General features: G+C 37.5%; 3 protein-coding genes across 3 annotated transcripts; 1 reads left to right on the forward strand and 2 right to left on the reverse strand.

The window, feature by feature from the left end:
- Positions 1–9271: 9271 nt before the first annotated feature.
- Positions 9272–11261, forward strand: LOC105272155 (uncharacterized). The gene is made up of 4 exons (XM_011314101.1): positions 9272–9749; positions 9843–10120; positions 10207–10384; positions 10549–11261. Exons 1-4 carry the CDS (start codon positions 9356–9358, stop codon positions 10674–10676), a joined length of 978 nt encoding a protein of 325 aa, XP_011312403.1. The 5' UTR covers positions 9272–9355; the 3' UTR covers positions 10677–11261.
- Positions 11262–17771: 6510 nt separating this feature from the next.
- Positions 17772–19956, reverse strand: LOC105272161 (homeobox protein 9). Its single transcript, XM_011314109.1, has 4 exons — positions 19682–19956; positions 18140–19615; positions 17873–18082; positions 17772–17813 (listed from the first exon to the last, which is right to left on the reverse strand). The coding sequence occupies exons 2-4, from the start codon at positions 19193–19195 to the stop codon at positions 17772–17774; spliced, it is 1308 nt and encodes a 435-aa protein (XP_011312411.1). The 5' UTR covers positions 19196–19615; positions 19682–19956.
- An 828-nt stretch (positions 19957–20784) lies between these two features.
- LOC105272162 (uncharacterized protein K02A2.6-like) lies at positions 20785–21537 on the reverse strand. Its single transcript, XM_011314110.1, has one exon. The coding sequence runs from the start codon at positions 21535–21537 to the stop codon at positions 20785–20787; it is 753 nt and encodes a 250-aa protein (XP_011312412.1).
- Positions 21538–21904: the final 367 nt, after the last annotated feature.

Raw genomic sequence — 21904 nt, forward strand, 5'->3', positions numbered from 1 at the left:
TTCCCGCGGTTGTTTTTCACATAGTTTATAAGCTTCTTTCATGGTTTCGATTAGTTTCAAATAAGGTGATGAATCCATTTTTCATAACAGAGTTTTACTTAAAACCATCTTTTAGCACTCGGAAACTTCTGCCTAAGACTGCTGGAAATTCTGGGAACGTCTCATTATATAAGAAAGCAGTACAATGCAAATTTCCCTAGAACAATACTTCTGTTAATTCTGCAAAAAAAAAAAAGTGAGCCTTGAACTCAAACTAGGCATAATATCAGCCATTAAGTACGTCCCAGAATGCTCACTTTGCCCATGTTGAACAATAGATATCAACAAAAGACATACACTCGTTCTAGGAAACAGAATCCTTGCTGAGTCGATGGAATTATTTAAAAATTGTGTTGATGATGCATTAGAATCATCCTATAAAGAGATTCACCGAGCCTCCATCTTCACATTAACTCGTAATCTCAGTAAGAGTAGAACGATCGAAATGGACTTCAGCAAACTCAACGCAATTAGCTCTGCACCAGGCTATTTACCAACGAAGAAAATGGTGGACCTGGAAGTGAATAAAGAATACCTAATTTCTCAAGTGAAATGGGTCAACACCAAATTTGGGAAACCCATTGTTGCTGAGTTTCAGAAGGAGTTCCAAATATTCTTACCATTGCGCATCGTCAAATACTGTTCGGAGAATCAAGAGTGGTTCGAAAATTTGCAGAAAACTGTCGGACAACAAACCATTCACTTGCGATATTTAGGAGGAGCATCACATCAGTGTGAATTCGTATCGAAATCATCCTGAATTTGCTGAGAGTCCTCCAATCGATGATATCAATACGGCTTATAATACATGTTATTATGTCATCCAAACTTCCATGTAAATTAATTGAATATTCAATACACGACTTTGCACAGAACATGCTTATTATCTATTCATCCATTCACCAGATCAGTCTAGTATTTAAGTTTCTGAACTTTTATTGATGGTAGTTATTACCTCAACTCTATTTGCTTAATTTTTTTATTTCACCAATAGCTAGTTGTTTCTTGTTAGCATTTAATGAATCAATGATAATTGTAATATAATTTTTTCATTCAATTTCAGTTTATAGAATTATGAAATTACCTATGATGATTGGGTTCTAATAAATGACTTTACTATATATCTTATCGAAATAAGTCAGAAGACCTTTTTCTGATGGAACCACCATCTCCCTTCTTGAGACATGTCGAAAAAAATGACTTCACTATATATTATCGAAATAAGTCAGAAGACCTTTTCTGATGGAATCAACATCTCCCTTCTTGAGACGTATCGAAAATGACTTTACTATACAAATGACTTTATAGAAATGACAAATGACCTCTATAGAAATGACTTTACTAGATATATTATTGAAATAAGTCAGAAGACTATTTCTGATGGAACCACCATCCCCCTTCTTGAGATATGTCGAAATTACCTAATTGGTTGTAGGGATTTTAATGAAGAAGGTTATATAATTTTTCGATTTCATTTTTATCTTTCATTATTTTATATTTATTTTTCTTTTTTTCAAGAAATTATCTAGCTTACAATTTACAATAATTAATAAAAATATCCAGATTATAATAATTATAATGATTATAGTTCAATAATGCTTAATTTTTTTATTCATTTTGGTGATCCATCTTCGGTATTCATGATGATGGGAACCTGCAACAGATAGAGATAACAATTAGAAATATTGCGACTTTTATTCAATTTTCTTTGTTTTAATTTACTTACGATTTTCACTCATCCTCCGAGTCGGAGATTGTGATAATCTCGATTTCGGCGGTGGTTGAATGCGGCTCCATTGATATCGAGGGATCTGTAAAAAAAAAAATAAAAAGGTGTTAAGGGAGTTACATATAGGTTGAAGAATTATATGTGTGGGCATAATCGTTGAAATTAGCTATACTCACCACTATTTAATGGTGTTACACCATGATCGGGGGAGGGGTCGGGGGAAGCGGGAGGTCCGAAGTGCAGCACCTCTTCGGGCGGATTTTGCGCCTCAACGATGAGGCACGGTAACCCGCATGGGTGGGCAATCAACCGATAACCTGGTTTAATATAATAAATGTTCCCATGCGGGCAGATGGTGAATCGGGTTTGCACCCGCCCTAACGTCACGATCACCTCCGTCTCCGGTTGATAAAAACTTAACACCTCCGCCGTTGTCCTCCGCACTTCGACCTCACTCACCACACCTTCCCGCTGCCTCGGTGCGGCGATTAAGGGTAGGCTTATTGTCCAGATTCCTTGAGCCTGTGAAATAAAAATTTGCGTTAATTAGTGCATTGTATGGAGTCAAAAATTTAATCAATTCAGGCTACTTACCGCCATTTGGAGAGTTCTTTATGATAAGAGATGAACGAATGGATTTGAATTAGAACTGAGTGATAAAGTCTAAGATGCTCACCATTTTATATTGTCTTCTTGATGCTTCATCTTTTTCGTTATCCATTGTTCACCTCACGTTTGCAAACTTCATCATCTTAACAGTTGAAAACGCGAAACGCGAAAACAAAAGGGTGCACATATGCATGGTGAAAACTATCTGAACCATGCTCCCATTGTTTGCTACCTTCAAGAAGTGCAATTTAATATAGAAGGAAAATATGTCTTAGAGATGCCTGTTATTTATTCTATCATTTAATCACGTACCGTCGAATAAGCATTTCGAGAATCAAGGCGAAAGTGGTCAACCATTGATCTGCTGATGGAAACTGTCTTGAGCACGTTCCCATTATTTTTTTTTGCACTTCTAAGAAGTGCAAATTATATATCCCCAAGAAATATGTCAGAGAAATGCCCGTTGCTACGTACCGTCGAATGAGCATTTCTAGAATCAAAGCGAGAATGGTCAACCGAAGATGACGTAAAATTCTTGGATATTACCAATTCCCTAACCTCGATCGCGAATCGCCATGTTGACAATACCGGGTATGTCTCTATTGCCTTTTTACCCTAAGGAGCACTATATCCCCAAATATACGCGGCGACTCTACCGTGTGAATCATTGAGTAATTTGGTTGCCAGTCCATAATACCGGATGGACCACCATTACTCCATGATCCTTGGGGTCCACTAGACCCCCAAATTTTAATTTAGGGTTCGAGGGATATATGCTTCTCGAGATACCGCTCCAGGTGGGCAATGCGTCACCCACTATACGCGGTGACTCCACCGTGTCGATCATCAAGTAATTTGGCGGCTGGTCCATAATACCGGATGGACCACCATTACTCGATGAACCCCCTACGGTACCGCTCGAGGTGGGCCATGCGTCATCGGCTTTACGCAGTGACTCGGCGCGGGAGTACCCCCCACACGCCTGCCGGTTCTGGAATGACTTGCAGTTTGTCCAGAACCGGTACAGCCTATCTACTAGTGTGTTCGACCCTAGCACCTAGACGGTGGCGCTGGACCAGGGAGCATCTACAGGTGGGAATGCTGCTGAAAGGGCAGTTGACATGATGGCCAGAATCAGGCGGGCCTGCGACGCCACCATGCCCCGCAAACGCTCCACCACCCGGCGACCACTAGTCTACAGGTGGAATGAGGAGATAACGGCACTACAAGGGAAATGCAACACGGCTAAGAGACAAGCGTAGCGAGCTCGGAGGAGATCAACCTGGGTGGCGCTACAGGAGCCCTACAAGTACACGGTGGTCATGGTGCGAATCAAATGTCAACCCATGCCATCGCCTACGAGTCTTGTCCTCCTGAATAAAATTGTCAGGGAACTTTTCCTCAGCCAGACTGACTTCCCACGTATAGCCGGGAGGGGCAAGCAGCCCCATGTCTCACTGGTAACGAAGCAGGAGCTGTTGGAGGCTTGCAGCCGGATTGAGTGTTCCAAAGCGCCTGACCTTGACGGGGTCCTTAATGTGGCATTGAGGGTCGCCATAACGGCTTTGCGGCAACTTTTTTTGTAGGTTTATAACGCCTGCCTTGCAGAGGGCGTTTTCCCCTTAATGTGGAAGAGGCAGAGATTGGTTCTTCTTCCTAAAGGAAAGAAGCCACCGCACGAGCCGTCGTCTTACCCGACATCTCTGTATGTTGGACACGGCGGGGAAAGTGCTAGAGAGGATCGCACTCCAAATACCGACATTCAACGTCAAACTCACATTTTCATTTCATTTCTAGGCGACCTACAGCGCACTCCTCGCCACGAATTTGAATTTGGCGGTTCGACTCGACCAATGAGGAAATAGTCCTGCAGTTTCGAGACATTTCGTCTCGGGCGAACTTCATTTTTGTGTTTCTACTTTCATAATAAGGATATCGCAAGTACAAAAAAATCATTTTCCAAAGATTATTGCCTGAAATTTATTTCTTTACATTCAAAAAAAAACTGCGAAAACGGGAAAAATCTATCGATTTCACTTCGATTTATAGAGTCAAATTAAAAGGAAAAGAACAAAGAAAATAATCTACACGCAATAAAAATCGCGTAAACCAGTAAAATTGTTAATAAAATTGTTACTGTAAGACTACTGGAGTGCGCAAATGATTTCTTTTTCGTCCCACGAAAATAATTTTCTTACACTGGTATCAACAAAAGTATGACGCGATTAATGAAAAGTTCGTAGTACTTTGCGAACCCTGGCCGAATCCCATGGTTCCGTGGTTACAATTGATATATGATATATTGATTGATATATATCATGATTGAACAATTCAGCAAATTTTGATTGGGCGTATTCCAGTACGAAGCGAACAAAATCATTGGATAGCTACTACGCAATGAACTTTTTTTTTCTGCCCAGCGGGAGCAAAGTACACACTTCCCTCCGGCGGCGCGAGAGGGCATTCTGACGCTGCTGCTACACTGGGGACAAAAATTATGTTTTCACCACGGAAGGGAAAATAACCCGAGAGGAAATTTTGGTCAAGTTCTAGTCAAGACTGGATCAGGTCATACTTGATGATTGATCCGGAAGTGACACGGCCCGTGCCGGATTTGCCGACTGAACAGACGCGGCCAATATTCGGGCTACTATAGGTTTACCAAATCTCGGTTTACGCAGTTTCGGCCAATGCTGTGCCAACCATCGATTACCCGAAAATAAATTCGCCGAAGATTGGACGAGCATGACCTCGCTAATAATCAATATATGAAACTTCGACCAAGGCTCGGGCCGTAATCCATTCACCGACTATCAATATTCAATTTTACAGCCAATAGTTGGCTGATTATTACATGAACAATAATTGGTTTTTTTAATCAGGCCCTATCATAGACTATTGTCGCTCCCCCCAAATATGAGTATGTTTAATCCTCGGAATTGGCAGAGTTTAATTCGGAATTGACAGAATTTTTTAATGAAGAGTATGTCATCGAGGACATGATAATCTATAAAATTCTATTTATGCCATCGGTGCCCGTAATCACGCGATTCTAACCTCGCTTCGCTCGGTTAAATCGCGGATTCCGGGCGGGATGGCATAAAATTTTGTATGAAACGCGTGCGTAATATATTTTTCGACTCGTGGGATTGTAAAACTCGCCTTCGGCTCGTGTTACAAACCTCCCACGAGTAAAAAAATATATTACGCACGTGTTGCATAATATACTATTTATCGACTGGTGTCATCATTGCTGAGTATTAGTTCCACACCAGATGTTCAGAGTTGTGATGACAGTTAGTTTTGAGTTAATAGAGTTACTGTATTTTTTGGCAGAATTTTCGTGTTTTTATGTTCGCTTTAGTATAGGACCACTGTGTTTTGTGACATGACTTCAAAACGATATTTACGAGTGAAAAAGTGCCGGTATTTGAAGAATAAGACAATCGAGGAATCTGCCGACAATTTTTTAGAAGAATGCGTAGATGGAAGAGGTACTGAAGAGCCCATTGCTTCTTGCAGCAATGAAATAATTGTTAGCGAAACATCGGCTGGAAACGTGGACGTAAGATTAGAAGTCAGTGAGTCAGGCTCTGAAACACAATCAGAAAATGATTTCAATTGCAGTGATTTGTCTGAACGCCAATCTGCAGACGACAGATTCTAGTGATAATAACAGTGAAGGTGTCCATGACATTGCCTATAGTGCCAATGGTGATGGAATGGAGCAAAAACTACGTGCCTGGGCTATACGTAATTTACCTACGCTAATTCTCAATGTCATTACTGATCTTTTGATGACAATCAGAAGTGAAGGTTATCCAAATTTACCGAGAACAGCACAAACACTGTTGAATACGCCTCATCGTCAGAACTTCAAGGAAATGTACAGTGCCAGTGGTACGATAGGTGAATTCCAGTATCTTGGAATTGAGCACGGTGTACAAAAAATAATTTCTCCTCGTATATATACCGATACTGAGATTGCAGTTTTCATTCACATTGATGGGATGCAGATTTATCGAAGTTCGAAAATTAACGTTTGGCCAATTTTTATAAAAATTCATCACGAAGATTACATTTGCAAACCTTTCGTAGCTGGGATCTATTGTGGAGAATCAAAATGGAATGGAGAATCTTCCATTATTTGGAAGATTTTATTGCTGAAGTTAAATACTTGAGTGAAAATGGAATTCATATTGTAGGAAGACATTTCACTTTCAAAATTATAGGAATCCTCGCGGATTCTCCGGCGAGGTCTTTTATCAAATGTTGTAAGGGGGCCGGAGGTTTTTATGCTTGTGAAAGATGCACTATTGAAGGTGTAACAATTGGAGAAACGAGACGCCAAACTCGAGTATATCCCGAAATTAATTGTTCATTGCGCTCAAAGGAGTCATTTTCTGCCCAAAGACAACCCCAACATCACCATGGAGAAAGTCCACTGCTGAATATTAATAACTTCGATCCTGTCACTGACGTTCCAATTGAGTCTATGCATCTCCTTTATTTAGGAGTCATGAAATGGCTACTGGAAAAATGGATTTCAAGAGGAAGTCCTCAACGCATCAAACCAAAAAAACTGAAAGAACTCCAATTAATATTAAATAAAATATCAGTTGATGTTCCTTGTGAATTCCAACGTAAAAAATTTGATATTTACACCTGTTCAAGATGGAAAGCAACGCAGTACCGTTTCTTTTTACATTACTTGGGACCCATTGCCTTGGAAAACATTCTTCATAAAAATTATTACAATCATTTCCTGCTTTTATTCGTTGCAGCTCGCATTCTCAATAACAAGGAGTTAATTAAATCACATGTTGATTATGCAGACCATTTGCTTAGAACATTTTTCAATTTACTGCCATCCTTATACGGTCCGCGACCTCAAGTTTTGAGCCTGCATAATTTGATTCACTTTGCAGACGATGTGAGGAATTTCAATCTTCCACTCAGTGAAATAAGTGCTTTTTGGGAAGAGAACTATACAGGCATATTTAAAAAGTTGACAAAATCGACAAACAAACCTTTGACACAAATTATCAATAGGTTATCGGAGATGGAATCTGGTACGATGATGGAAGTAAAAAAATGTCAAGTATTGAGTGATATAATAGTTGCCAAGAATGCTGAGCTCTATGATTATGATAATGAGCATTTTCAGTGCATTTCCCAGCTGAAGTTCTGTGGTTCAACTCTAAAATTACATCATCTTGATAATTGTGTGCAGTTGAAGAATGGAAAAATATTCACTGTAAAAAAAATTCTAATGAAATGTGAAATAAAGGCCAAGACCAAAAAAATTGTTCTCCTCGGGCATGCAGCCATTTCAGAAGATTCACTATTTTCTTACCCGACTTTGTCTACTGATATTGGTCTCACCAAAGTAGAACATTTTTTGGATTCACCTCAGTTGATTTCTATATCCGAAATTATGTATAAGAGTGTTTTATTTCGGGTACAACGTCAGTGTTCAGTTTCCTATTTACACACTTATAATTGATTTGAACAATGGAACCCGATTCTCAGTGAAATTATTTCTATTATTTATTCTATTATTATTTTCTATTTAACGAAAAACATACTTTCTTTTGAATTGACTGTTATTTGTAAGACGGATGTGCTGGCGAATGCAGGAGCAAGTAATCAGGTAAGTGTCTTTAAATGATCAATCGTCTTTCTTATTCAAGTATTTTATTAATTCAACCACGCGGAGAAAGGAAAAATGATACATTTTTTTTGTTCAAAATTATGGAATATAAGTTTTTTTCAATTTTCATTCAATTATGTAATTAGGTGCTTGTATCCTAGTAGTTTTTATCTCGAGAGAATTTTTTTATTAACTAGCCGGCCGGCGTGAGTATAGCGCGTGAAAAAGAAATATGAATGAGTGATTTTCTCAAAGTAATGAATAGCACGTGCACACTCAAATAGAGACAGACAAATACAGGGGAATCGGGGTTCACTTTAAGGTTGAATAAATAATATGGATACAACCTTATTTCTATATTAGTTTCTTCAAATACTGTACTCTACTGGTCTGTTTCTTGGAATTGTGGCCTGCAATTTTCTTAGTATAAACAGACGGAACAGGAGAGAGCGAAAGACGCTAACGCCTCAGTCCAGTAATGCGTCAACGGTTGGATCAAAACGTCCTTCTTGTTTACTTTGATCTTAATAGGACAATTATTCACTATTTTGCGTCAAAACTACTTCAATTGTCGTAGTGAGTGTTAAAGTGCTAAATGTAACGAAAAACCCTGATTTTTTTTGAAAAAATTGAAAGAATATAATTGTAAGTTACATGGTGAGGTTAAGGAACACGAGAATAGCGTCATTATTTTCATTCAATAATTTCTGAAACATATATACCACACTTTCTCGCTCTTTTTTCTATGTAATATGTTCGCGTTATTTTCATCGTCTTTTTGTGCCTCACTTGGCCTCTCGTAGAAAACAATTAAAGAATTTTCTGTTTTATTCACTTAATCCTAATATCACTGAACCCTATTATAGTTGTTCTAATGATTATTTTTTCTCTCGCAGTTATGGTGATATTGAAACAATTTCGGGATCATGTCATCGCAAGAAGTTTTGTTGCCCAAGAAATATGCAATTGTGGAGTTCATTTCCGACCATTTGAATCCTAAAGAATTACTACCAATAGATGCAGTCCTTGGACAATGGATGACGTACTAATCTGAAAATGTGTGGAAATGTGCATATCCATCTCCCGAAAATTATGAATATCTGGATAAGTGGATTAAACAAGAGACACCAGCAGATTCTTCATGGAGAACATTTGACGTCCTCGTACTTGCTTAGGCTAATGATTACGATCAGGTTAGACGTCGCCTGGAACGAGCCTACACCAAGAGGAACGTGGCAAGTTCTGACAATCAGCAGCATCAACGAAACGAGCCAGTCATTTTTTCTGAAAAAAAAATTCATCAGATCCCTCGTGAGAACATACCAATGGTTCGTCAAACGCCAAAACTCACAAGCCAAAATCTCATTGATCTGCCACTGGATATTAGGCGATCAACCAGGGGATCTTCCTCAAAATCAGCGAAAAAAGTAACAAAAACGACCAACCCAAAAGTTATCCCTGAGAGTTCAAGCTCATCATCCTGTCCTTCGACTCCGAAGACTCGTCCATCAAATCAAGTGACCGACTCCTCATCATCAATGACTCCCTCTCTATCAAAAAGACTTCCAAAACGTAAACCTAAAACAACTCGAGTAATACTCTCAGACGATTCTGATGAAGCCCAGGATCAGCTTCTAAAATCGTCACATTGTCATGGGGGAGAAAAGTTCAACAATTTGGATAAAATTAAAACCACGGATATCGAACGTGGGCTAACTTGTGAGACATGACATTTTGCAATAATTAATACCTGTAGCTGATTTAGTTAAAGATATCGACGTGTATGTAAGTACTTCTTAGATTTTTTTTTAGATGAATTGAAAGAATTTGTCAAAGCACAATTGGGAGAAATTAAGATTGAACTTTCAAAGAAAATCACATCTGCTAAGGTGAGCATATTATACAACTTGGACCAAAAAATGAACGAGCTAAAGCTTACAGTACTGGCACAAAATATTCCACAAGCGCCACAAGTTTCCCTCCATCAATTAATGACGGCTGTGGACACCAAATTACCAATTGAAACGCTGGATGACTTTTTACAGTTTGAGGAGCAACTAAAAAATGATGACAAGAAGAAATTCGCTTTGGTGATTGATTGTTTCTTCTTTTTTTCATGTCAGAATAAATTCACAGTTTTGATGATCATCATCATCTCAACATTTATTGATTTCAGACGGCGTTATTCAACTGCCTATGTTTTACTCACCCAACAGTGAAAGCATGTATCAATCACGTTTTGCCTCAAATTATGAAAAAAGCAGTACAGTCTCAGTATTCAGGAATCGGCAGGAAGGTCAAAGGTCATGGAAAACTTGATTTCAGCGCCACGTCCACATTCGATTGCTTTCAAGGTACTTGTTCCTTGTTTTTTTATCATTTACAGAATTGATTCAATTGACCAAGAAATTAATATAAATAATAAAATGTGAGATATTTTGTCGACAATGAGTATTGAAATGATGATGAAAAGATATTTTTATAAATTTACTAATTTAGTGGTGGTTTCATATTTCAGATCCTATTAGTAGCAAGTTCAAAAACCCGAATGAAGTTGGAAAATTATCGAAGCAAGTTGGTAATTGGCTGGTACACTTTGGTGATCGAGAGGGAGGTCGCGCTGATCGTTCAAATATGAATGCATAATGCAACATGCATAACAACATCCTATTCAATAGGTTCTATTAGTTGTGAGGTGATTCAAGGTATAAATGAACACATTTGATAGCTATTCAATAATTGCATTTGTCTACTTATGCCTACATGCCTCGCATAGAAAATATCGTTAACTGATTCATTATTTTATAGATTCATGTATTACAGTAATATTGGAGATTCTTATCCAGAAATTTAAAAACAAACTTTCATATCGTTGAGGTTGAAAAATTATTTACTCATTATTAATATAATAAAAAGTTTTCTGGGTTTTGTTATGATCTATTCTAAGGCATAACTCTCTTGCATAATATTGCATACACAAAAATAAGAAGAAACAAAATTGATCCCTAATATTTGAGCAGAGAATAAATTAAATACTTAGTATTGAGAAGACAATATGATGAGTGTAATAATTGTTTACATCAAATTTCTCAGTTGGTCATAAATGCAAAACGTAAGAGACATACTTTTACATATTGTTGAACTATCGTTTTCAAGTTATATTATTAAAAATAAGAATCATTCGTAAAAAGCAGCTAAGTTGCTGCAGTTTTTGAGAGTAATTTGTTTGGTATTTGTTCATACACCATGTATATGAAAAATTTAGGTTTGTTTCATGGATCATTATAGTAATAAAAAAATGAAAATGAAATAATAATTTTGGATGTATTTTTATTTGAGTAACAATTGACGAATTCCTATTCCAAAAATGAGGACCAAGATTGGGCCTAATTTGCAATCAATAATTGGCCGAATTTATTATCGGAGGTTGACACGAGAATTAGCCCAACATCGAGTACGATCTTGCAAAGTGTCGGTTGCCAACGTAGGACACACGTCGGCCAGATATATAATTCGAAATAGGGCCTATATTCGGATAATATATTGGGCTTATGATCGGCGGGGATCTCGGCCCGGAGTTATCATCCAAGGTTCGGTTGAGCATTGGGCGGAACTCGCTTTCGACCATCGGTATCATCGGGCGCGAGCTTGGACCGATTTTCGGACCTATCTGATCGCCCTGCATGGGGGTAACTGGATCAAGTTTTGATCAGACATGTAACGCAAATTTAAATCAAGACGTGATCAAACTTTTCTGATCCACTTTAACGGTTCCGGATTTGATCAAGTCAAATGTATCTAAATCGGATGACTGGAATATCGAAAACAATAATAAATATGAACCATAACTCACTTAAAACAAAAGATAATTAATTTTTTTTATTATATCTGACCACTCTTAATGAAGCCCGATTGTAATTAGCGATGAAAAAACCCTATTATTTTTGATGATGCTGGGGATCGAACCGAGGAACCTACGATTACTAAACCTACGCCCTAACCACTGGACTACCGCACTATTGTTTTTGAGTAGATTCTTGTTACCTACACCATCTGCAAGGGAGTATTTGATGACTTTGAAATTATTGCATGTACATTCTGAGCGAGAAAACATATTCGGTTCAAATTTTATTTCATTATTAAAAGATAATTATAATAATCATAACACAATGAACAGATGCAAGTTTGATGATTTCTTTAGACTCAAGATAATGCGCTCTTATGTTTGATGCTATACTATATATATTTTCCTTGCTTCCAATACATTTGAATAAAGATGTTTCGTCAATAGATTAACAATTGCTAGAAAAAAGAGGATTCTCAGAAAAGGGTACATCAAATGAATATCAGATGAATCGGATCTGAACTTTGTGATTCTTTTTTATCGAGCTATTCAATTGAAAATCAAGTGAATTGAATCGGAAGGAGAACAAATTGTGTTGAGGCAGCTTGATCTCAAAGTGAGATTATGTTTATTTGACTTGCTGGGTCAAAACTGGGTCAGGACTTCATCAAGTGTCATCTGATCAGGCATGTTTGACCAGAACTTGATGTAAAGCCACATGTAGTTTATAGGGTCCAATATACTGGCTCGAAACTTGATCAAGTTTTCATCAGGTGTCATCTGATCAGGCCTGCTTGATCAGAATTTGATCTAAATTCGCTTGAAGTTTTTAGGATCGGAAACGTTGGATCAAACCTTGGTCAGGTTCTGATCAGATCTTACCTGATCAAGCGAACCGCACTGAAAGTGAATCAAGTTCTGATCGGACTTCAAGTAGACCTGAACTAATTTCCACTCGGGAAAGAGGGCTTGCCCACGTGCAGAATTACCGCCCGAGCCGAAGGCGAGCACGGGTAAGCACGTGGGTAAGCCTTCTTTACGTTACCTCCCTAGGTGAGATCACACCGGAAGCTAGAGTTTACTATTTTTATGTGTATTTCAGTCGCCGTTACCAATGCCCGGCTTAACTCAATGCGTATGTGCATAATTTATTTACGAAAAAATAATTTTTTTCAAAAATATCTGGTTGGAATATGAATTATTAATATGGTCTTGTTATTACGAAGACTGTGTATAAATAATTCATGAATCCGTTCTTACTAAGAACAAGCGATAGGTTATCGAACTAACCTCTATCTCTAACAACGATGTCCGTCAAATCAGCAAGTTGTGTTTAACGTGCTGATGGGGTAAAAACTAAAATTAATCATTTTCAATCCATCAAAATTAAATGAATAATTCAAAAGCTGATATGGGGTACCTACATACATGAGATATAGATATTCAATGGCAAATGACGGAGGAAGAACAATCTAGTTTTATCATTAAATGTGAAGAAGTAGCCTTACATATATTTTATGTTTACCACTCCGCCTCACGGCCTGAAAATATTAATATTCACTATCCAGTATGATCTTGAGACTCAGAAAACCAAATAACTACTCTCAATGCAATCGGAGGGATCTACACGGAGAGAAAAATACTGGAAAAAATACGTAAAAAGTTCCGTAAAAATTCATGTGTGAAAGGTAAACGTGGGGCTAAATGTAAAATCGGAAAAAGTGCCTATCATTCAGAACATTTTACCACTCGGTCGGTAAAAAGTTATCTTTGGAGGTAGAAAAATAACGATACTCAGTTCCGTAAATTTTGCCGGGACTGGAAAGTACGATTCTAACCTCGCTTCGCTCGGTTAGATCGCCGTTTCCAGTCCCTATGAGAATCAAATATTGTCTGCCTCACGGAAATAGAGTATTTTCTGACTCATGTGATTATACTCACATTTCGTCAGAAAATACTTTACTCCGTAGGGGCACAATATACTAATTATCCTTCCGACAATAGTAATTTGCCGGGTGGCGTGATCCGAACTTAAACAATGATGCGCGATCGGGTGTGACCAACAGTCGTACCACCAACGCTGTCTAAGAATTTTTCAATTCGGTCACGTACAAATTACGGTATGTCACGTAAAATTCAAATGAAACTGAATAATTTTTACTTTACTCGAAATAATTTTAACCGGAACTGTGGTAAATTTTACAAGTTCGTAGGAAATTACGTGACAGTCACGTACATTTTCCAGAGCAAATAATAGAATTCACTGTTCGTCTCTCATTTTTTCCCGAATTCTCCACTAAAAATCAAGGAAATTACACTCCAGCCCACGATTACGTGATTAGTCACGTAATTTTTCCTGGGTTGTTCTCTCCGTGTACCTCTGCTATTTCACGTAACTTTTTTATACTCTCTATGAATTATAATATTCGACTTCGAGAAATATTTATCAATGATATGATATGGTTTACTCACAAAGAAAAATAATAGAACAAAATACACGGAGTTCGGGGAATTTAGAGCGTTCTCTAAATCACCACGCGTTCACTCAATGGGAATTGCTAACATCCGATTTCGTAATTTTACAGAAACCAGATTTATTATATTTATCATTTACATTTATTATAATTATGCGAAATATTCTTACTACTTTTTTCCCCGTAATGTCCTCTAGCCTCTAGGCTAATTAATGTGTCATTTTTACTGAAGATCGCTAAGATAATCGCGAGTGAAACTTATTTGATTTTAATTCCCCTAATTTTCTCAAAAATGACGAAAACGGCGAGGCTGGGGCCGCCAGCAATGATGGGAGGTTTCCAGGATTCTCTCCTCACTCGCTTGGACAAATCGTTATTTTAATACGAAAAAAATATATTCGAATATGTCTTTTAATCCTCCCTTAAGAGATTCATATGAGTTTATATGATTCATATGATTCATATGAGTTTATGTCATCGCGGCCGGTAAAACGCGTTTCTAACCTCGCTTCACTCGGATAAAAACGCGTTTTCGGCCACAATGACATAAAATAGCGTCATAGCCACGGCGGAAAAAGTGATTCTGACTCATGCGCGTTATAATCCTCGTCTCCGACTCGGACTATAAAGTCGAATTCGTCAGATTCCCTTTTTCCGTCCTAGGCGTGAAATATACTATTATATGATTCATATGATTCATATGAGTTTTTCCCACAATATTCGTCAAATATGGAGCTTTGCCACTGTCTAATTAACAATATACTTTCAGTGGAAAACTTCTCTTAACAATTCAACTGTGCTTTCTTGATGTCAGTGGATAATTTTGGAGTGGGACAAATAATCAGACGATCTCAGTTTAAAGTCGACACCATAATAAGGTAGAGTTTTAATGGTTACAATAAGTTGGTAAAAGTATTAAGGCGTATTTACATATCATATTAAATATCAGAATCAATCGCGTCATGTCAATTACAAAGTATACTAAACTACCAATACCCTCACATAATTGGCATTCTATAGGGTAAATTTCACGTCCTTCTCAAATTTCTTTGGTTTTTTGTTTTGCTTCAAAGATTGCAATAAAATGATCCTCAACAATGGGACAATACTCCTAATTTTTTTCACGACAAAATATTACTTCCTCTCTAGGAAGAGCTTTCGTCAAAATGTCTGCAATCATTTTTTCTGTCGAAATGTAACTTATTTTAATGATTTTTTCTTCAATTTTTTCTCTTAAGAAATGATGTCTCACATCAATGTGTTTCGTTCTAGGCCTATAATGCGATGTTTCAGCCAAAGCAATGGCTCCCTTGTTATCACTATGTATGATGGTTGGTTCGTTCAACATTTCGGGATCTAGGTCTCTCATCAACAACCTCAGCCATGTAGCCTCTTGACAAGCACTAGACAGTGCCATGTATTCGGCTTCAGCAGTTGACAACGCGACTGTCGGTTGACGGCGACTTGCCCAAGAAATGGCTGCTCCCTGCATGACGAAGGCGTACCCTGTAACAGATCTTCGATCTATGATATTATTAGCCATATCCGCATCACTATAACCTGTAATAGTATCTGCCCCTTTGCAGAGTCTCAGACGATAATCAATTGTACCTTTCAGATATCTAAAAACCCTTTTGATGGCTTTCCAGTGTATGCTACGTGGCAATTGATTATATTTACTGAGCACACTCATCGTGTGAGCTATGTCAGGTCTTGTGGCTTGGCTTAAATACAATAAAGCCCCCACAGCTTCCTGGTAGGGTACTCTGCTCATGTCTAATGATGTTTTTTCATTTTCTTCAACCTGCAGGTCCAAATTTTGATTGATATCTAAAGGTGTTGATACAGGATTGCAGTCCTCCATGTTGAAACGTTCTAATAACTCCTTAATATATGCTCCCTGGTCGATACAGATTTTTCCTCTTTTAAAATCTCGAGTTATTCTCAGTCCAAGAATGTGATTCACTTCACCAAAATCTTTCGTCTTGAAATAACTGTTGAAGGTCCTTTTTAGAAGTTTTTTTAAACTCTCATCAGCTGATACGAATAAAATATCGTCAACATAGACTGCAATGATACAGATATTATTTTTGTGATATTTAAAGTAAATGCATTGATCGGCTGCAGTTTGTTTAAAATTCAAGTCAATAAGAATTTTGTTCAGTTTCTTGTTCCATGATCTACCACTTTGTTTAAGACCATAAATAGCCTTTTTTAATCTCCAAACTTTATTTTTATCCTGTTTGTCAAGCATATAGGCAGCAGTCGATTCCTGCCTGTTGCCTATAACCTCTCACAACGAGTCTAGCTTTATATCTCTCAATTTCCCCTGATGAATTTTTTTTAGTTCTAAACACCCATTTTGTATCTAACAATTTTTTTTCATTCATCATGGCCTTAAGCCGTTTTTCCTTCTCAGGACTGTTTAAAGCTTCTTCAAGAGTTTCAGGGTCTGAAGAATGTTTATCATAAGATAAATAAGTAATAAAATCTTCTCTTACAATGGGTTTCGGTGGTCGAGATGATCTTCGAAGTGGTATCTCTCCCTCCTCAACTCGAACTTCTGGAACGTGTTTCAAATCTTCATCTTCCTCAGCTAGTTGGTAAACGTCATTATCGCTATCTCCACGTACAGAATCTGAATCAATACATAGACTTTCATTAATAATTTCATTTTTATCGTCCAAATTTGATTCTTCTATTTGAAAAAATGAGAGTTGCTTTTCCTGACTGTAATTCTTCGAAGTAAATTCAATTTTTGGTGTTTCTTTGAAAATCACATCACGACTTTTTTCGATTTTTCTAGTTAATGGATGAACAAGTCTGTACGCCTTGGAATTTTCACAATAGCCAACAAATATTAATTCTTCTGACTTTTCATCCCATTTTCGTCTCTTTTCTTTTGGAATAAAAACCAAGGCCTTACATCCGAACACTTTTAAATGGAATAAGTTTGGTTTTTTTCCAGTCCACATTTCAAAAGGTGTTTTATTTTCTAATGCTTTAGTGAATGAACGATTCAGAAGATATGCAGCTGTAGAACATGCCTCAGCCCAATATTTCTTATCTAAGTTCGAATCTGCAAGCATACATCGAGCCTTTTCAACAATGCTTCGATTATATCGCTCAGCGACACCATTTTGCTGTGGATTATATGGGACGGTTGTTTGATGCTTTATGCCAAGATTTTTTAAATATTCTTGCAAGTTATGATTGATAAACTCTGTTCCGTTATCTGTCCTCAGAGTTTTTACTTTTTCTCCAGTCTGTCTTTCGTAACAATTTATAAATTCTTTTAAATTTTTTGTAACTTGATTTTTCTGTTCCAAAAAATAAATAAAAGTATGTCGTGTGTAGTCATCAACAATTAATAAAAAATGTCTGGCTCCACCGATAGACTTACATTCCATAGGACCGCATACATCAGCGTGTATCAACTGTAATACTTTCTTCGAACGTCTCAAACTTGGGTGAAAAGGTTCACGATGCTGTTTTCCTTTTGCACAAGAATCACAAGGGTTTACCTTCGATGATTCGACGTATTTCACTCCAGTTGCTAAAACGTCCTTCAGTAGTTTCATATAACTCGAATTCATGTGTCCTAGTCTTCGGTGCCATAATGTTTTATCATCAGACTGAGAAATGTGGTATATTAATTTTCTGTCGACTTCTAATTTGTAAATTCCACATGATTCTTTGGCAATAGCTATCAGTTGATTGCTTGTATTATTAATCTGGCATAAATTGTTATCAAAAATTACATTTAAACCATTTTTAGTAATTTTACTTACTGATAACAAATTTGTTGCTGCTTTAGGAACGTAAAGAACGTCTTTCACCAATAAATGCACTACATTTCCATTTGTAGACACTGGAATTTCGATGTCGCCAACTCCCTCAGCATGCAAAATTGATTCGTCAGCTGTGACGATAACGGCTAGATCCTTTCTTTTAAAATTTTGGAAAAAATTTCTCTCAGGTGAAATATGAGTTGATGCTCCAGAATCAATAATCCAGTCTACATTTGATAAATTTTTAGCAGCACATAATGCAAACATAACTTTTTTGTTGTTAATATTATTATTTGGGTTGTTATTATTGTAATTGTTTTGATTTCTGTTCTCATTTCTATGATTTTTGTGAGATCTATTATTTTCATGTTTTCCATAACGACAATTATTTGTCAAATGACCGACTTTATCACAATTATAACAACGTGGACCAAATTTTCTTCTTGTGTTATGGCCTCTTGAATATAATGCTGATTCATCAGATTTATTATTTGATTTTGGATCTTTAACATCTTGTAAAAATCTAGTTTTTATTGAATCAGCACTAATTCTTATCCCAGAATTTTCTATTGCCATAATCATTGGTTTATAATCTTCTGGTAATCCAGCTAATAATAGTGTACCTAACCAATCCTCTTGTACAGTAAATCCAACTCCACGGAGTTTATGAGCAGTATTGATTACCTTGTTAACATAGTCCTCAACAGAAGAACTTTTTTCTAGCGATGCTGTCGTCAATTCTCTCAGTAATCCAACTTTCCTTGCTAGTCCTGCATCATCAAACGTAGATTGTAAATTTTCCCAGGCTTGTTTTGGTGTGGTAGCCTCTTCTACGTGCACGTAATTGACTGGATCGAGTGACAGTGCAATTTTGGTTCGAGCACGTGTCATTTTTCGTTCATCAGCGATGTAGGACTCAGTACCCTGGATACAACCCCATAAATCCTCCATTTCGAGATACATTTTCATAGCAAATTTCCATGTTGAATAATTATCTCTACCTCGAAGTCGTTCAATATTTTGCAAAAAATCTTTGCTGGAGTTTGGTGTACTCATTTTAATGTGTTAGGTTAGTTTGGATACCAATACCTTCAATTTCCCACAACTCCTATAATTTTCAATTTAATATAGAAATATTTAATTCATTTACCATATAAATTTTTGATAATTGTTTCAACGAAATTTTTAAATTTTTTCGTGCTGACCCATGACCAGATGTCAGTGGATAATTTTGGAGCGGGACAAATAATCAGACGATCTCAGTTTAAAGTCGACACCATAATAAGGTAGAGTTTTAATGGTTATAATAAGTTGGTAAAAGTATTAAGGCGTATTTACATATCATATTAAATATCCGAATCAATCGCGTCATGTCAATTACAAAGTATACTAAACTACCAATATTTCTTCTCTCTCAATTTTCGGGCTCCTTTTATTCTTCGGCTGGAAAACACTTCTTAACTCGCAGGTTGAAACCTATAATTGTCGCTGGATTGAAAGAATCTTCCTATGCTTTCTGAGTTAATATAGGGTCATAATCACCTTGCATGCCCTATCGGGTGAGGTGGGGAAGTTCATCTCATTCTAATCCTTCCAGAGTAACATAACCTCACCTATCCATGCAGTGAGTTCAGGGTTTCTCTTCCCATTCATTGACTAACAGCGAAGGAAAAAGTGGTTAAGGTATGTTCTCCGAGATACTACTTGTAATATATGTGGAGATGGATGAGGGCAGCTAGATAACTTAGAGGGGTGGTAATTTAATAATATCTGCACTTATCAGAGAGCTCTCAAATAAACGTGTACTCACGTAGACGTTACTCAAACTAGTGGCTTAGAGTAGGGTAAAGTCAAAACCCATCTTACATTTAGATGCTAGATGTCTCATCAGTCGTCAATTGTCCAATATATCACATTCCTCCCAACATAATTTACAATGTTCTTACAACAATTTCAGAGTACCAATCATACGTTCAAAAAGTCTCGTTATACACTGCGACGTAATTTTCGGAGGTTCACGAAACCCTCCGTCCATTAGCCCGCCCTCTGGCACCAAAACACCCCAAATTAAAATCAGAAAAATAAGTTAGGCGCCAGGTCAATTTTTAACGGAATGACCGCCGTATCGAAATCCTTCTCCGCTCTCAGCCTCAATTGCTCCAGTAGCTCAACACGTAGAGATTTAGAAAATCGGAAGCTGAAAGGGGATGCAACTGGGATCCTCAGCGATGTCCTCAGATAGAGCGCAGTGGCGCGTAATTTAATTTTTAAAAAATCAAACAAAACGAAATCAGAAACATATTCTTCTCTCTTCTCGTGAACTCTCGCCATTGAAGGTGACTTCCCGTCTGGTGAAAGTCTCTAAAATCGCGAAACGGTCGAGAACCTGTAACTGGTAAAAATACCACGTTACAGCACATACATAACCTTCTATAATTTTTGCCTATAGGAAAGAGTCACTCACAGGTTCAGTCCTTGTACTGGTTTTTTAACTCTTGATGAACGCCGAGGTTCGTGAGTACTTGGCCTATCAGAAAGTTCTGGTAATGTCGTTGCAGGTGAGGACACAGTCACTGGGGCAGACTGAACTTCCATTGGAGTTTCCGACGCTGTTTGGTTGCATACTTCATCGCGATCAACCAAATTTACTCCACTCCCCTCTCGACTTTACTAGAGAGTGAGAATTCTTTGAGGGAATTAGTACTTGGAGTTGGTTTCAAAGGATAGTTATTCGCTAACGACATCTCAGTTGAACCTTCACTGTCAAAAGTAACTAGAGCCGTGAAAGAAGAGTCCTTAATCTCCACGGAATGTTCCGATTTATTTAAAAGCGAACGAAACAATTGATTTACGTGTCTCTTCCAAATATCACCGTAGATGGTCCTCACAGTGCACGTAACAGGTGAAAGCTTTATTAACACCTCAGCCTGGACCCAACTTCCTCTAGCAACGTTCTTAGCCATTACAAAATCTCTTACCTCAAACGACCGATTTCTGGATCCACAAGCATAATGTTGTTGGTTAGCTTGATTTCTAGCCACTTGGTGTCTCAGATTTGGTCTTAGAAGATCCAATTTCCCTCTAAGTGGTCTGCATATATGAAGTTCCGCAGGTGTGTATTCTGTTGTACTATGTAGAGTGGAGGGATAACTAAATAATATTTGCGACACAGCCACCTCTTCATTAACACCCTCCAGCAATAGCAGCTTAAGTTGTCTTTTACATATCTTGATAAGATTCTCAGCTGCGCCGTTAGACGCAGGATGATACGTTGCTCTTCTCACGTGCAGAATTCCACATCCCCTCAGAAAACTCTGAAATTCTTCGGAAACAAGACTAGGTCCATTGTCGCTGATCAAAACAGCAGGATAACCCCACGTAGAGAAATATTCGTTCATTGCTAGAATCGTTTTTTTTTTGTGTAATATCTCTCATCAACTTGACGTCAATCCATTTTGAAAATGAGTCAATAATTACTAAATACATTTTGACCTTACTCTGGAGAAAATCGATGTGTATACGCTGAGTTCGTCCCTCAGGCCATTTCCACACGTTTAGCTCTGTCCTTGGAGGATTAGCAGCATTCTCCACACATAAACGACACTTTTTAGTTATTGTTTCAATGTCTGTGTCAATGCCCGGTCAGTATACAAATGAACGAGCTAACGCTTTCATTCTCACTATTGCACTGTGTGTTATATGCAACTCTCTCAAAATCGTCGATCTCAATTTAACAGGTATTACAACTCTCGTTCCCAGCATCAC

Source organism: Fopius arisanus, unplaced genomic scaffold (genome assembly GCF_000806365.1).
Source record: "Fopius arisanus strain USDA-PBARC FA_bdor unplaced genomic scaffold, ASM80636v1 scaffold00147, whole genome shotgun sequence".
NCBI classification, from domain to species: domain Eukaryota; kingdom Metazoa; phylum Arthropoda; class Insecta; order Hymenoptera; family Braconidae; genus Fopius; species Fopius arisanus.

Excerpts from the sequence above, each read along its gene's own strand:
- LOC105272162 (XM_011314110.1), bottom strand. The coding sequence starts at position 21,537 with ATGAACGAATATTTCTCTACGTGGGGTTATCCTGCTGTTTTGATCAGC.
- LOC105272155 (XM_011314101.1), top strand. The coding sequence starts at position 9,356 with ATGGTTCGTCAAACGCCAAAACTCACAAGCCAAAATCTCATTGATCTG. Across the intron at positions 9,750-9,842 it reads TATCGAACGTGGGCTAACTT|ATGAATTGAAAGAATTTGTC; the intron begins GTGAGACATGAC and ends ATTTTTTTTTAG. Across the intron at positions 10,121-10,206 it reads ACAAGAAGAAATTCGCTTTG|ACGGCGTTATTCAACTGCCT; the intron begins GTGATTGATTGT and ends TATTGATTTCAG.
- LOC105272161 (XM_011314109.1), bottom strand. The coding sequence starts at position 19,195 with ATGAGTACACCAAACTCCAGCAAAGATTTTTTGCAAAATATTGAACGA. Across the intron at positions 18,083-18,139 it reads CAGCAACAAATTTGTTATCA|ATTAATAATACAAGCAATCA; the intron begins GTAAGTAAAATT and ends AATTTATGCCAG. Across the intron at positions 17,814-17,872 it reads AATACGTCGAATCATCGAAG|TTTGAGACGTTCGAAGAAAG; the intron begins GTAAACCCTTGT and ends TTTTCACCCAAG.